General features: G+C 42.6%; 1 protein-coding gene across 4 annotated transcripts in view; it reads right to left on the bottom strand.

Moving 5' to 3' along the window:
• Window positions 1–4,700: 4,700 nt before the first annotated feature.
• Window positions 4,701–15,247, bottom strand: part of gnaz (guanine nucleotide binding protein (G protein), alpha z polypeptide) — a 45,899-nt gene continuing 35,352 nt past the window's right edge. For all 4 annotated transcript variants that reach the window (XM_048259423.1, XM_048259422.1, XM_048259424.1 and 1 more), the window contains one exon: window positions 4,701–5,060. In XM_048259423.1, coding sequence (XP_048115380.1) covers window positions 4,716–5,060 — 345 coding nt within the window. In that variant the 3' untranslated portion in view covers window positions 4,701–4,715. The remainder of the gene's footprint in view (window positions 5,061–15,247) is intronic.

The raw sequence follows: 15,247 nt of genomic DNA, 5'->3' as shown, positions 1-15,247 counted from the left end.
GTTTTTTGTTGTGATAAGGTAAGCCTTAAAACAGAGATTGTCTTTACTCTGTGACACACCATATTGTATGTCCATCTCACGTTGTGGTCACACTACACACACACAGGAGAAATGCTGAGGCTTTCTAGTGAAAAGGGGGATATCTATATGTACCCCAACAGTGGCCTGTGATTGTTACACATTAGGCCTACTCCAGCAGCTATTTTATCTCGAATTATGCGTTTTTCTCTGTCGTCGCTCTAGTGGGCCCTCCCAATCTCGGTGTCCCTCCTTTGCGTTTTCTTTTTTCGGCTCATCTCCTTCACGTAGCTCCTCATGACTGTCACAAGGTCTAACTTTAGCTGGCTCTTCTCCGCCCATTTCAAAGTGCGTGCATGGTATTCATTCACCTACTTACATGCTTTTCCACCACAAACAAAAACCCACTGTTTTACTGAAAAACAAACATCAGGAATCTTATTGTGCCATGGACAAGTTGGGAAGGAAAGCTGCATCTAGAGAAATACTTTATTACAGAAAAGACAAAAAAATGTTTTTGATAATGCTTGGTGAATTTCTGCACTCCAAGTATAAAATCATGTGGCACAGTTTTTTCATGGTACTTGCGGAATAATAACTGGCCATTCCTACAAGTAATTGGATTACTGCAAATTAGATAACTAACACGGCAAGATAAAAAATATATATGGGATTAAAGATGTCATGTCTGTTCTCAGCAAATGACAGGACCTTACCAGGCTATCAAATAATCCCATTATAAAGCCAGCCTGGACTTCACTGTGGAATACCTTAAAGCTTTAAATAGATACAACACTGTTTATCTGGGACCAGACAAATATCTTGATGAATGAACAACTAACTTCTAGGATTCGGTCCATTTGTGGTAGTACAGGGTCTGGTATTGCTCTAATTATGGTCTCTCTCTCTCTCTCTCTATCAGCTCACAAAGACTGGTGTTATGAAATGCAACAACAAGAGGTCAAGAAAGTGTGTACCAATTACAGTACATTGGAATGTGTTGTTGATTGTCCTGAAACATCTCCCACAAACCACCATGTCTTTGCATCTGTGTCTTCTTTATAGAACTCAACACTGCAGACAAAAATGTGATTACACACTTATAAAGCATAGTTTCCCTTTAAACTTTATACTACACACTAAACTTGACATTTGCATTAAAAATGGAGTCATGTCTGGAGAAATTCATAGGATAAATACAATTTATAATCATCAATTTAACAGCCTGGTTCCAGGCTTGATATATCAAGGCTCTGCAGTTAGCATATTTGTTAAGATACCAAACAACTCTGTCTCACATTCTTGAGAGACAAAAAATCTAACTTGTTCAGTTACTATTAACATAAATCCAAATCCAATAATTTCACTTCTTATGTGTTTCTTCGTTAAATAGCTAAATTATATCACCTATGTTATTGCAATATAATTTATTTGCAAAGGTCTATAGCCAAAATATGTCCCCTCCAGCACAATGACCAGTAATAGGTTAAGCCAGAGGTTGCAGGTATGTGAGGTACTCCTCAGAGACACCATGTTGTGGTAATGACCCATGGCATAATTGCACATAATTACACCTCTCAGGGAGAGCGAGAGAGAGAGCGTGTGTCTGTGTGTGTGTGTGAGAGAGCGAGAAGTATAGTATAGTAAGTATATATACTCTTTTGATCCCGTGAGGGAAATTTGGTATCTGCATTTATCCCAATCTGTGAATTAGTAAAACACACTCAGCACATAGTGAGGTGCAGCACACACTAATCCCGGCGCAGTGAGCTGCCTGCAACAACAGCGGCACTGCGGGCAGCGGGGAGCAGTGAGGGGTTAGGTGCCTTGCTCAAGGGCACTTCAGCCTACTGGTCGGGGTTTGAACCGGCAACCCTCCGGTTACAGGTCCGAAGTGCTAACCAGTAGGCCACGGCTTGCCACACAGGGGTTCTTCGGCTCTCCATCACTGCGGCTGGTGGCCCATCAGCTTGCAACTTCTTCCAATAAATCATTCAAAACATGATGCAACACAAAGCTGTGAGCACAACTTTCTGTGAACTTCCATGTATAAAACTCACCCCCCACATACACACTTTCAGGTTGAGTTGTAGGTGAGTGATATGAGTGGTAGCAGCTCATGGTCAAATTAGGCCTATTGCTATACATTACAATGTCCATACAATGCTTAATGTGGTACTACTGTTGGCCAAGGGACATTTAATTTGATCTGATATTAAAGAAAGAAACACTGACACAATCAGATGAAATGTTATTAGAATTTGTAATGTCTAAAAAAGAGTCATCTTTTTTTATCATTATTGATAAGGCCAGGCCCCTTAAAATGGGCATCAGAATTGGGCAAGCTGGATATGTAGGCCTATCTCATTTTTATCATTTATAAAATACTGTTAAACACGGTTATGAAAATTACCACCATCAAATGAATCAATGGCACTGCTGGTCCACTGAATGGATTGAGATGCACATTTCATTAGTTATGAAGGGATACAGAATAAACATATTTGACCGAGTATATAATATAAAACAGCTGTATATTAATAAAAAGCATGACAGTGCAAAAGTAAGACACTCACACACACACAAGCAGATATTGTGTACCACCACACCAACTCTGCCCAAAACTACCTCACAAAAACATCCTTAGCCCAGGCACAATTTGCATAATTATTTTTATTTACTATTATTGTTCATTTTTTGTAATATATATTATTTTTTTCTAAACCGTTCAGGTTGTTGTTGTTGTTGTTGTTGTTGTTGCTGCTGTCGTTGTTTTAAGTGGACATCCTGTCAAGTCAAGCCCGAAGCCCTTAGCAAAGAGGAGAGTGCATCCTCAGAGTCCTCACAGGTGGACAAGGGGGAGGGACATGAGGAAGGTGGAACTGGCCTGTCCCTCGTTTCTTCCTTCTCTTTCTTATCTTTTCTTTCCTTTGGCTCCCTCTTTCGTTCCTCCTTTCGGCCCGGCCTAATGGATCCTGTTTTCTCTTCACGAAAGAGTCGACCCCCACAGAATATTTACACAAAAATGCCAAGGGACACTGTCCATTTAATCGTGGTGTGTTTTGAAATGAGAGAAATTTGTTTTTGCTTGTTCATATAATATTTTTTCTTCATTTTCCCCCCCATGTTTACAGTCTCGCATAGATTCTCATAAGTTCACTCACCATGTTGGGGCTCACTGGCTGCTCAGTTCTGCTCTTTACTTATACAGCTCTTTCAATAAATACCTCTCGAAAAACATCTGTACAAGTGTACACAGTGTTTGACTTATATTTTGGGTATCTTAATAAACAGACAAACAAACAAAACAAAAAAATCAGTAAGAAAACAAGTTTAACTAAATTGTATTGTAACTTTTAAAGTGGCAAAGTAAGAAAATCATGCAACTCTGAATTCTTCTCTCAGCTCTCAGTACAAACCAAAAGAATAACATGATTCGTGGGCCTGTTTTATTTACATTAAAATTGGCACAGTTAATTTTTGATTGGAAACTGGAATGGTCTGTGCTATTTTAACACTATCCAGTGTTAACACTCATTTTGAAGTCTTCACACTGGCTGTGAAAGGCAGGACAAATGAGTACTTTTAACAGCATTTTAAAAACAAATAAAATGTTACACGGTCAACTAAAAAGCTCTTGCATTGACCATGCAGTGTATGGAGAAAAAATCATTAAAGAATTTATGAAACTATAAACCGTTACTATGGAGCCTTAGGAAGGTGTTGCCAATCCAGTGGTACTGTAGCCCCCATCTTCGATCAATAGGAGAGACTGTTTTAAAACTTTTAAAACTCTTCTTTTTTTAAAATATAATTTTACAAAGCAGCTTCACTCAACTCAGACAAATAAAAAGACGGTAAAAGACAGAGCGAGACCAAAGGTGGGGGCAGAGAATGGGAGGGCGTTTAAGTGCTGCTGCTGCTGCTGCTGCTGCTGCTGCATCCACAGTTTGGCAGCAAAATCACTAGAGTGTTGGGCGGGGTTGGGGCAGGGTAGGGGTTGGGAGTAGGCGAGTGGCTTGACTTCAATTTCCAGTGTTTCTAAGTCAAACAGGTTCTTGACTATTGATCCCAAGTCCTTGTGTGTGAACAAACATAAAGTCGAGTGGTTTATGTGTATTGCATATGTGTGTGCATGTGTATGTGTGTGTGTGTGTGTGTGTGTGTGTGTGTGTGTGTGTGTGTGTGTGTCTGTCCGCATGTGTGTGTGTGTGCGTGTGTGTTTATGTGTGTGTCTCCATACGCATACTCATTCAGTGCAAACACATTTATGTCAACCTTGTAAAAATCATGTGTGGACCCAAGGGCTTTTCTGCATCAATCACTCAAACAAGATGGTCGCTGTCCCATCACTCCTCCCTCACCCACGCCCTCGGCCACCCGCCCGTCACGCTTGACCTTGAGAGAGAGAGAGACGGAGCAGACGGAGAACGGAGCGTTTTTTCATACGCATTCCATTTTCATCTTCTTTTTGTTTTTCTCATTTTTTTCACTCCATCTCTTTCTCTGTCCGTCTGTCTCCCATGTCGGTGGGGAGGCGTTATTTTTCAAAGAGCCTCCGTGACCCAAAGGAGTAGTGGTTAACAGTGCACTACCGCCACTAACCTCCATCTATGCACGTGCTGCAACCCTCACCCTCCTCACCCACCCCCACCCCACCCCCCAGACCCCCACCCCTCCCCAGAAGTCCCCAAGTCCTAGCAGAGGCCGATATACTTAAGATTGTTCTGGATGATGACGTCCGTGACGGCGTCGAACACAAACTGGATGTTGCTGGTGTCGGTGGCGCAGGTGAAGTGCGAGTAGATCTCCTTGGTCTCTTTGTTGCGGTTGAGGTCCTCGAACTGGCGCTGCACGTACACGGCTGCCTCCTCGTAGGTGTTCTGGCCCTTGTAGTCGGCGAAGCAGACGGTCAGCGGGATGCGCTTGATCTTCTCGGCCAGCAGGTCCTTCTTGTTGAGGAAGAGGATGAGCGAGGTGTTGGTGAACCAGTTGTTGTTACAGATCGAGTCGAAGAGGCGCAAGCTCTCCGCCATGCGACTCTGAGGAAGAGAGGGAGGGAAAGGAGAAAAGAGGAGAGGAGAAGACACAGGGAAGAAAAAACATGTGATTAATAACCACAACAACATTAACAACTACAGTAAGCCACTAGTAACATACAGCATAGCATTGGCCTGCATAGTCAGTACATTGACTTTGGATTCTCTTACCAATAGGCTTCACCTAGAGAGCAGCTTCATACCTAAAATATGCCACTCTCGTCCTTTACAACCCTTAACCCATAAACCTTGATGTCATTTTCATTGTGCAGCTCCAATTTCCAAAGAGAAATAGGAGCAATAATTTGGCATAGAGGACACAGTGACTTGGTGCTGTTTTTAGTGTGCATGTGCATCAGGGGCCAGTACCAGCCACTGCACTTATGAGACCTACGGCAGAATAAGACATGGAGACCACACAAAGACCATTCACATCTCCAAAAAACTGCACCCACATTACCCGTGAACAATCACCTCTTTGATCCAGTGATTTATATGTAGTCACTCAGTCAATCAGGTATGTAGAAATAGATAAAGTAACTTTTTATCTTTTCTGATTTTCTTTTCTATTAATAAAGTTTGTGATGCCATTGCAGCTGTGCACCTGTATTCAGTTTAAACGGTAACATTTCTGAATATAGGAAGAACCAACAAGGTTGTTGTATATATAAACACTGCAATTGACCCAAAGAAGTTTGTGGGGGGAGAGTAAGGTAAGCATACCACCTGCTCACCTACCCATATGTACACACACACTCACACACACACACGTAGAAAGATAACCAGTCAGCACACACTAGCCAGATCTGTGCTCAATGCCTTGTGTTGTGTCAACACACTCAAGCAGCTTAATTCACTCAGAGACCCAAACTTGAACTGCCCCCTTCCCTCTCTACATCATGCCTCCATTGCTGTGTCTCTAACCGCATATTACTAGTGTACACTGAGCGCCTACTTGCGTTGTGCCCACTTTTTGATGGTTAGTATTGTCCCAATATCTGCACTATATACTTAAACTAAGTATTTGAAGTGTGCAAGTAGGCGGTTTGAGACATAGCCCATGTCGCTCACTCTCCCTCTGATCCTACATTCATCAGCCAAACTTCATTACTTAAGTTCTCTGTCTGTTGTTTGTCGGGAACATAACGTTGAGAAAATGGCGTTCAGATAGAGCCGATAAAACTTTTTCACATAAGGGCTGTGCATAATCTATATTTGTAAATATAAAGAACAGCAAAAGAGCAACATTATCAAAAATGCTGAATAAAAAGTAATGTTTTGTTGGTACAATCGGTTTTGATCATCAGAGGTCTTGATGGGTTTGACAATAAAGGCCTGACAGTTCAAAAGACATGCTTTCAATCTCCTGAAAAGTTATAGTAGATGACAAAACATCACATTTATACAACGAGTTCCACTAAGTGTGGTCGCATTATAACAGTAAGAGCCTCGTTTGACAGACAGTTGAGTTTTCTCACACACTGAAGCGTTAAAAATGAAGTCATTTATCCAGTAGCCTGTTGCTGCCTCAGCGCACGCTAAGATAAGCTAAGCTAAGCTGAATGAGCACATTCAACAACTGACAACAGATGCCTGCTGAGAGTGGCCTGCCCTTCAAGTCTAACACATGGGTGGCGATGACAAATCCACCTGACCTCCGCCACCAACGCCACAGAGCATGTTGGACACTAAACGGACACACTCACTCACTCACTCACTCTACTTGCGATAGGGGGGGGCAAAAAGAAAGAGTTTGTTTTGCTCCTCCTGGAGTCTTAAGGTTTAAGTGTACGAGTTGAGAGATCTACAAGGAGGAATCTGTGTGTTTAATTTGTGGGTGCTTAAGAAATGTCATGGCTACCTAACTGCCAGAGTCTGTAAATCTGTAAGCTAGTCTAGGCCACCACAAAACTCTTGTATTGCGTAAGACTTTTTAACACCATATTCTCTCTGGAGAGGAGAGGAAGGCCTCACATAAACTTTTGCCACAAGATCACATGGAGATACTGTTTACATTGTCAGTCATAGGGCAATGGGAAGGACAGCAGTCACACGAGGGTCACACACACACACACACACATGCAGACACATGCACACACCCCTTAACCAGTAACCTTAGGAAGCAACATCTGTCACAAGTGAAGCACTGTCCTGAACTTGAGATGACTCCCATGACGCCAGCAAACTGTTCCATATAATGTGTATACTGTATGTTGCTGTACAGCAAAGCTGGAGGCAACTATTATGTGATACAAGGCCCTTATTTTCATCTGTCAATGCAGGGTGAAAACAAGGTGCCATCCCATAAACAAATGTTTTTATGCCATGGCTTTGTGTGTAGCCTCAATCATCATAAGACCTGTGCAACCCGGTCATAAACATGTTATGACTGATGACATATGACTGTCGAGTCATACAAGTATGGTTCTTGCCAGTAATCTAGAACCCACTGAATATCCATAAAACACTCTAAATTCTATCTCTGAGTGTAGAACTCTGTGTGGGGGTTCTGTTGTGAGGCGTTCACACTGCCAGTGTTCTGCTCTGGTGAGCTAAGCTTATGCATATGGGAGCGCTCCCCCTCCAAAGCGCAGGCTCTCAATCACCAGGCCTCCTGTTGGGCCTCCTCGCGGGGATGCTGGCTGAATGGATTCTCCACAGCCCACCCTGACAAATGGCCCCCGAGCCCAGGAACAGCAGGCCCTCCCAGGAAAAAAATAAACACCCACAGCACCACCAGAGCCAAGAGCCAACACGTACAGATTTAGGCTCCATACACCGGCACTATACTGTATATTGTACAACAGTTCACTTAAGCCTCATGACATAATGACACAAGGCAGGATGTGGATATTTACTAAATGCACCCAATTTAGGTGCATTTAGGTCTGCTGATCAATCATGTGATAGGTGTGTGTGTGTGTGTGTGTGTGTGTGTGTGTGTGTGTGTGTGTGTGTGTGTGTGTTTGCTTGTGTGTCCAAAGTGACTATCACAGATACACTGTACCCCAGATGTATGGTATTTTTATCAGCATGGATCAGCACTCTCCCTAGGTGGCCTAATGCAGCCATCTTGGTGTGTTGATAGCAACCTGACCCTGTTCATCTTTGACCTGGTGAGCTACAAACCAAACCTGGGTTCAGAGTAAAAAAAACACCAATCTGATCATTTCATGGTTGAAGACTAAGTGGTCCAATGTAAGCATGCTGACTAGAACGCTAAACACCTAAGGCAACTAGCTTCATTTCCAGTTTCCAGTAACTTCACATTTTCATGGACTACATTTAGCTATTTAGCACCTCTTTGGCCCAAAGCCATACATTTTTATTTTTATTTTACATTTATTTATTCAGTTAGCAGACGCTTCTATCCAAAGTGACTTACATATGTCACTTATATTACAAGGGGCATTGTCATCAGCTCCAAGGGAATGGAACATGACCTAAAACATTATTGACATATTTGCCTGCACATTTTGCATTCAAGAATATTCTGAAATAGAGTTCTAGTTAGCCTAATTCTGTTAACATTGTTAACATAGTAACAATGTTAATATGACTAACATATGGCTTCTACTGTATACACCCTGTACTAAAAACATCTACTATTATGTAAGAAGTTGAGGCTTCTTTCAGCCTCCTAAGACTAAGAGGTATTTCTGTGCACAATGTGAGATGGTCTAAGCCAGATATCAGATAGTATGCTATTCATGTGCATGTGAGGCTGCAGGGAGAAAATGTGCTAATGTGTGTGTGTGTGTGTGTGTGTGTGTGTGTGTGTGTGTGTGTGTGTGTGTGTGTGTGTGTGTGTGTGTGAATGGTCCCACATGAAGCATCCATGCATGCATGTGTGTGCATTCAAGCGTGCCATGTGCCAATCCTTGTGTGTGTGGAGGGGGTGAGTGCATGTTCATGTGTACATGTGCCTGTATGTCTCTCTCTCTCTCTGTGTGTGTGTGTGTGTGTGTGTGTGTGTGTGTGTGTGTGTGTGTGTGTGTGTGTGTGTGTGTGTGTGTGTGTCTGTGTGTGTGTGAGTGTGAGTGTGCGTGCGTGTGTTGGTGCATGTGTGTGTGTGTGTGTGTGTGTGTGTGTGTGTGAATGTGTGTGTCTCTGCATGCACACACTGACAGCAGGCATGTGGTGTGTAGCTTCAGCTTGTGACCGAAGGAGGGGCCTGACAAGATGACTGGGTCGCTGTTTTAAAGGTTACACTAAACACTGAGGCGCTCTGAGCAAATCACAAGATCCATCGTGAGAAAGACAGAGAGAGAGAAGGAGAGAGAGAGAGAAGGATGGAGAAAATAATTGATTGAATAGGGCAGTGAGAGAGAGACAAAGTAATGTGATAATGTGAGATGTTACTTTTTACTTATACCTTTTGCCCACTACTACCCATCAGATGCACATTCAGCCACAAACCTCCACCACAATGCACACGTGTACTATTCATGCACAAATAATAAACAGACAGACATGCACACGCACACATTACATTTCTAAAAAACTCGAATGTCGTATAGTTGTGTATAGCTGACACGTCAGCATTTGATTTCTATGGATTGTAAATCAGTAGCCTACACTCATGTAGATTCGGTATGTGTGTACTATGTACAAGTGTTCCAATTCTTATATGTCCGTCCTACTGTACATGGCCTCTCGTACACACCATCACCACCACTTTCACCACACCTTCTCTTCTCTCCTCCATCGCCCCCATGACGTGAAGCAGAGCGCTGCATGAGTCCTTCCCACCCCACGAGCTCCCTCCAGCTCTCGCTCTCTCTCTCCCTCCCTTCAACTCCCTCTCTCCTCTCTTCTCCTGTCAGCCTCCATCTCTCCCTCTCTTCTCCCCTCTCTCCTTCTCTCCTTCTTCTCTCTGCCCCCCCTTCCCTCACTCTCGCAACCATTAATTAAGCTCAAGTATTAATGAGAGGCTTCCAGAGAGCTCTAATGCTTTGTTTCCAGTAAATACTAATCACTGGAGTGGTAAGAGACTTCCCCCAGAGCAGAATTCCATCTATTTAACATTCAATAGAGACGGCGAGCGAAGCCTCGCCTTATTCCACTATATTTCCCCCTCCCCAAAAAAAGGAAGATAAATAATAAAGAAAAGAAAAAAGATGAAAGGGAGAAATTGTAGTAAATAGATTCCTGCATAATGGTAGTATGCATTGAATGTGTGCGTTGAATTTTAAGGAGAGGTGGAAACACTCTGTAGAGCCTGAAGGTGCTTCTGATTTAACCGAATGGCTTTTCGATTTAAACACTAATGTGCTTGGAGGTGATACTGTTCATCGTCTTCGGATGATTCGGCTCCTTCAGCAAAGTAAATCAGAGATCACTGTACAGTACTTGCACTACTGAAACCTTTTATTCAAAGAGATTATTTTCTCAAACACCTGTAGCAACAATACCAAAAATGACTGCCATTCATTAATAAACAGAACCAACAGAGTGTTCATTAAATAAAGCTGACAAAACAATTTTATCAAGCTCATGTTTTGTTTTGCCAGTGAATTTTAATTAAAAAAGATGACACATTAATTTGTCTAGAAGTGTCATGTTCTTATCATAGCAAATACATTATGTGTACCAAGCAAAGTTTTTACTGAAATTAGGTTTTTACACGTGCATGGCTAAATGAGATTTAAGACTTGTATAACCCAACCTTTCATTTAGTTGGTTGCTGTTCAAATTACACTAGGGCTACTGACTAAGAAAACAAATACCCACTTCAGGATTGCAAAAATGGAATCTCATTTCAATGTTATGCATTCACCCTAATGACACACCTGAGTCCTCATAGGCCTTCATCCTTAAAGCAGCACCAAAGAGTTTTTGTTTCCCCCTTAAATTAACGTTTCCAATATAATATATAACTTGTAGGCTTGTAGGTGGAGTTAGCTAGCAAGCAATGTGCATTGTTGAGTAGGACTACAAACAATGACAATAAATGTCTGATTGTGAAAAGTTGACAACAATTCCTCAGTTTATGTTCATAAACCAAGTAATTCAAGATGTCAAGCGGTTTAGCTGGTAGGTTAGCTAATTACCGGTATGCAACTCATCTCAGCTGGTATTCTATCTTAGCCTAGAAATCTAGACGCACCCTAGCGGCAGCAAATTACATTTGCTTCCAGGGCTAGTCTAGCAACTCTCCGTTGGCTTGTGAGCTCGAAAAATTAAACTTCTATCAGGCCAATCAAATTGTGTATAGAGTCGTTAGGCGGGCTTAACATAATGATTGATGGCAGAGTTGCAACGGTTTGGCTTGAATTCCCTGCTACTTGAAAACAAAGAAGATGGATGTTGCTGTTGGCCGGGGGGGGGGGGGATGGGGGGGGCGACCGGGTTAAAAATGTTCTGTCTGGCCCTCCGCCCTGGTCAAATTTTTTTTTCCAGGGGCCTCCCCCCGGCTCAAAAAAATTCTCCTAGGCCCTCCCCCCTACGTGAATCAAATAAAACTGGTCGAAAAATTACATTTACAAGGTTAAAACGGCCAGCAAATGTCATAAGCACACATACACACACGGGTAGGCTACACACCAGTGTTTCGCGGGTTTGGTCACAAGCGGCCCGCGGTCGCACGATATTTTAATCAACCTGACCGCAACTCGGACCACGAATATTATTTAGGACAAAATTATATCCGACCCGCTTATTTACAAAATGTGTGCTCTTGGTTATAGCCTGCATGCAGTGTGACAGTAGTCCATTTCTGTAAAACAAACCAATTTATTTGCGAAACGTCATGCAGTAGAACTACACGCAGTAGGCATGCAGGGCATAATCTTTGCGCAGGAGAGAGAATGAGAATAAGAGCGCAAGCATGCACGCAACCACCAAGGATTAGAACACTAGGATAAGATTTGGCCATGGACATACATCTTTCTTTCGAAAACAGAAATGGTGAGGCAAGTTGGCAAGAGAGATACATTGCTGGTCAAAACGTTAGCGTAAGAACTGGTTTAAAATGCTGAATGAAGCACAAAGCTTTACTAAAGCACATCCACTGTTTAAAGTCACAAGCGAACTAAGGTAACTTTTATGCATCTTGCCCAACCTATACATACCGGTAGATATGGCTGTGTAGTCTGTGCCATAACATTTATTCCTGCAGGCTGCCCGTTTCGGCTGTCATACTTTTAAATGGCTTCGCAAGAAGTAGGCCTACATAGACTATAACTTGTACTACTGTCATCTTCTTTAAAGGGGTGGTTCAGGATTTTGGACATAGGACCTCATTTCCAAGTAAGCAAGTGTGATATTTATCAGTGGAGACCGTTTTCAACACATTTCATCCAGTCGTTCTAATTGCAGAGTTCGCAGGTGCTAGGCTAGCGCAAGTCAACGGTATGTGCTAGCCTGTCACTAAAAACAGTCTTACCTACTCCAAAGGACACTCGACTAACCGTTGACTTGCGCTAGCCTAGCACCTGCTAACTCTGCAATTAGAAGGACTGGATGAAACGTGTTGAAAACGGTCTCCACTGATAAATATCACACTTGCTTACTTGGAAATGAGGTCCTATGTCCAAAATCCTGAACCACCCCTTTAAGAACTTTTCCCAATATTTCCAATAGTCTATATTGCTTTTCCTGAAGGGGTGTCTTTATTATTTTAACTCGCGTCTTCAGCTTCTTTACTGTTGACTTTACTGTATGGATGCTTTACTGTATTGATGCTAGCCTTCTCGTGATATTTTAAGTAGGCCTATTTGTAGAAAATATATATTTAATTAATTTTAACTGACCCGCCCGCAAATGACCCGAATATCATTAAAATATTTTGTTTATGACTCATAACCGCGGGTAACCTGCAAGCTTATGAGGGGGGTTGTGGGAGATTCAGGTAGGGTTGCGACTTTTTGGACTCGCCCACTCTGTCAAAGAGACGTGAATCATGTTTTGGCCTACAAACCTTTTAAAATATCGAAAACGGATAATTGATCAGGGAAAAAAAATATCATGGATCAGGAAAAAATAATTTTCCACGGCCCTCCCCCCAGGCCAAAAAAATTCTCCTGGGCCTTCCCCTAAGGCTTAAAAAATTCTCTTAGGCCCTCCCCCCCGGTAAATATCGTACAGTCCCTTAAGCTTGTTTTAAAGGAGAATTCCAGTGTGATATTGACCTAAAGTGTGTTGAAACATGATACCGAGTGTGAACGTATGTCTCATAGCCCATCTCGGCTTGTCCCCTGCACTCCATAATCTGGCGCTAGTTAGCCGATGCTACCAACAGCTTTTTCAATGGTGGTGCTTCGGCATCGGGCAAGCCATGCAAATAAATCACTGTTTTACACCATTTACGAGGCTCAATGTATCTCCACACTTCATTGGTAGACATGCCGAAGCACCACCATTGAAAAAGCTGTTGGTACACAGCCAGGTTTTAACATTTGAATAAGGTTAACAGTTCAACAGGCAACAGGTCAACTGTATAAACATTCATACGTTACAAATGTGGAAACACTGCAAATGCACATGTATTGTGCTGTTCCGTGAGAAGTTTTTACAGTAGGCTAGTAACAGACAATTGTGCTTTTCAACGGAACTGTAAGGGGTCCCTGAGAGCAATTATTTTTAGGATGTTTTTAAACCTGTGCACATTTTCAACATGTTGCAAATAATTTTTTGTGTGTGCCATTAATGACTAGATTCAAACCTGTGGAGGGACACAATAAGCTAGACCACTTCACATCACTGACTGACAAAGGAGAGAAGGTTTTCAAAGACATTCATAGCTAACTGTAACATGCCCTTGAAATCAAGCACAAACCTGCTCCAAGGTAGTGAGCCTTTTATTTTACATTCTTCACTGAACATGATCTTGGATGTCATTAAAATATGTATTGAAAAATATGCATAAAAGGTATTTTAGTCTTTAAAATGGTTCTGACGGGGTTGTGTTGCTGAGTGTTTTGCTCCTCTGCTGCAGTGGGGAAATACGGCCTCCACCACCCCATACCCTTGCTCTGTGCTGCTCAGCATCGTGAGCTGCATGCAAACCATTTGCATGCAGCAGAGAACTAAGCGTCCCCAGAACACACACACACACACACACACACACACACACAGACACACACACACACACGCAACCTGTCTGAGCCATGGCAACCACCTGAGATCCCTCAACCCCCATCCCCCTTCTCCCTCTCCCTATAAAGAATACACCCATTTTCCTTTCCTCCATGTCATGCCTGGATCTCTTCGTTGCAGAGAGCAATAAAACACACACACACACACACACACACACACACACACACACACACACACACACACACACACACAGTCACTGCTCATTGTCAACATCCATGGATTAGGAGCGTTTGCCTCACCTGTTGCTAGGATACAGTTACCATGGCAATCCTCTTTTTTTAAGAGAGAGATGGGAGCAACAAAAAGAGAGAGAAAAAAAATCGACAGACAAAAGGACTAGAGAAAAAAATAAAATTCAATCACGCTTCCAAATGTAATCACTATTTAACTAAAAAAAATGACCCTTCTAATGTCGAAGACCTACTTTCAGTAGGTGATAGCTTTTATATTCATTTCCCAGACAGGAGCCTTATGTGAGGCTGAAGTGTATGCCAAAAGCCCAGCCCTCCTGTCGTCATGCCACTATTTTGCACTGACTGCAACATTACATACCTCAGTGCCTGAGTGCCTGCGTATACCATGCATGGATGACTGTGTGCGGCCTGGCCTTGTCACATATGAGCGCGCAGTCATCCACAACACTTAGAGGCAAGCTTTCTCTGCGACACTGGTGTGGTGTTTAAGCGACACTCAGTCTTATGTTGGTAGTCAGCGCACGCTAAGACGTGCAGTGGAACCTCAAATTATGTTGACTTTATGTTATTTTACAACGTAAAGTAAAAGTGGATGCGAGTGTGAGTTATATAGGTTTTTGGGAATCTCAAAAATCCGAAATTTGAAGGGAGTGTTGACCTATGTGTGTTGATGTATTAGCGTGTGTGTATATGTGTGCATACACATGGGTGTGCATGAGTATATGTGCGAGTGTGTGTGTGTGTGTGTGTGTGTGTCCCCTTTTTCATTATCACTCTGTCCTGTCTCTCCTCTTCTCCATCTGCTCCTCTCCTCTCAGCTTCCCTTTCTGTCGTTCCCACCTCTCTCTCTCTCCCTCTCTCTCTCACCTCTGCTTTTTCTTTTTTCACAACTGCTGC

Source organism: Alosa alosa, chromosome 12 (genome assembly GCF_017589495.1).
Source record: "Alosa alosa isolate M-15738 ecotype Scorff River chromosome 12, AALO_Geno_1.1, whole genome shotgun sequence".
In the NCBI taxonomy this organism is placed as follows: domain Eukaryota; kingdom Metazoa; phylum Chordata; class Actinopteri; order Clupeiformes; family Clupeidae; genus Alosa; species Alosa alosa.
This window is presented reverse-complemented; position numbering and strand designations above follow the sequence as displayed.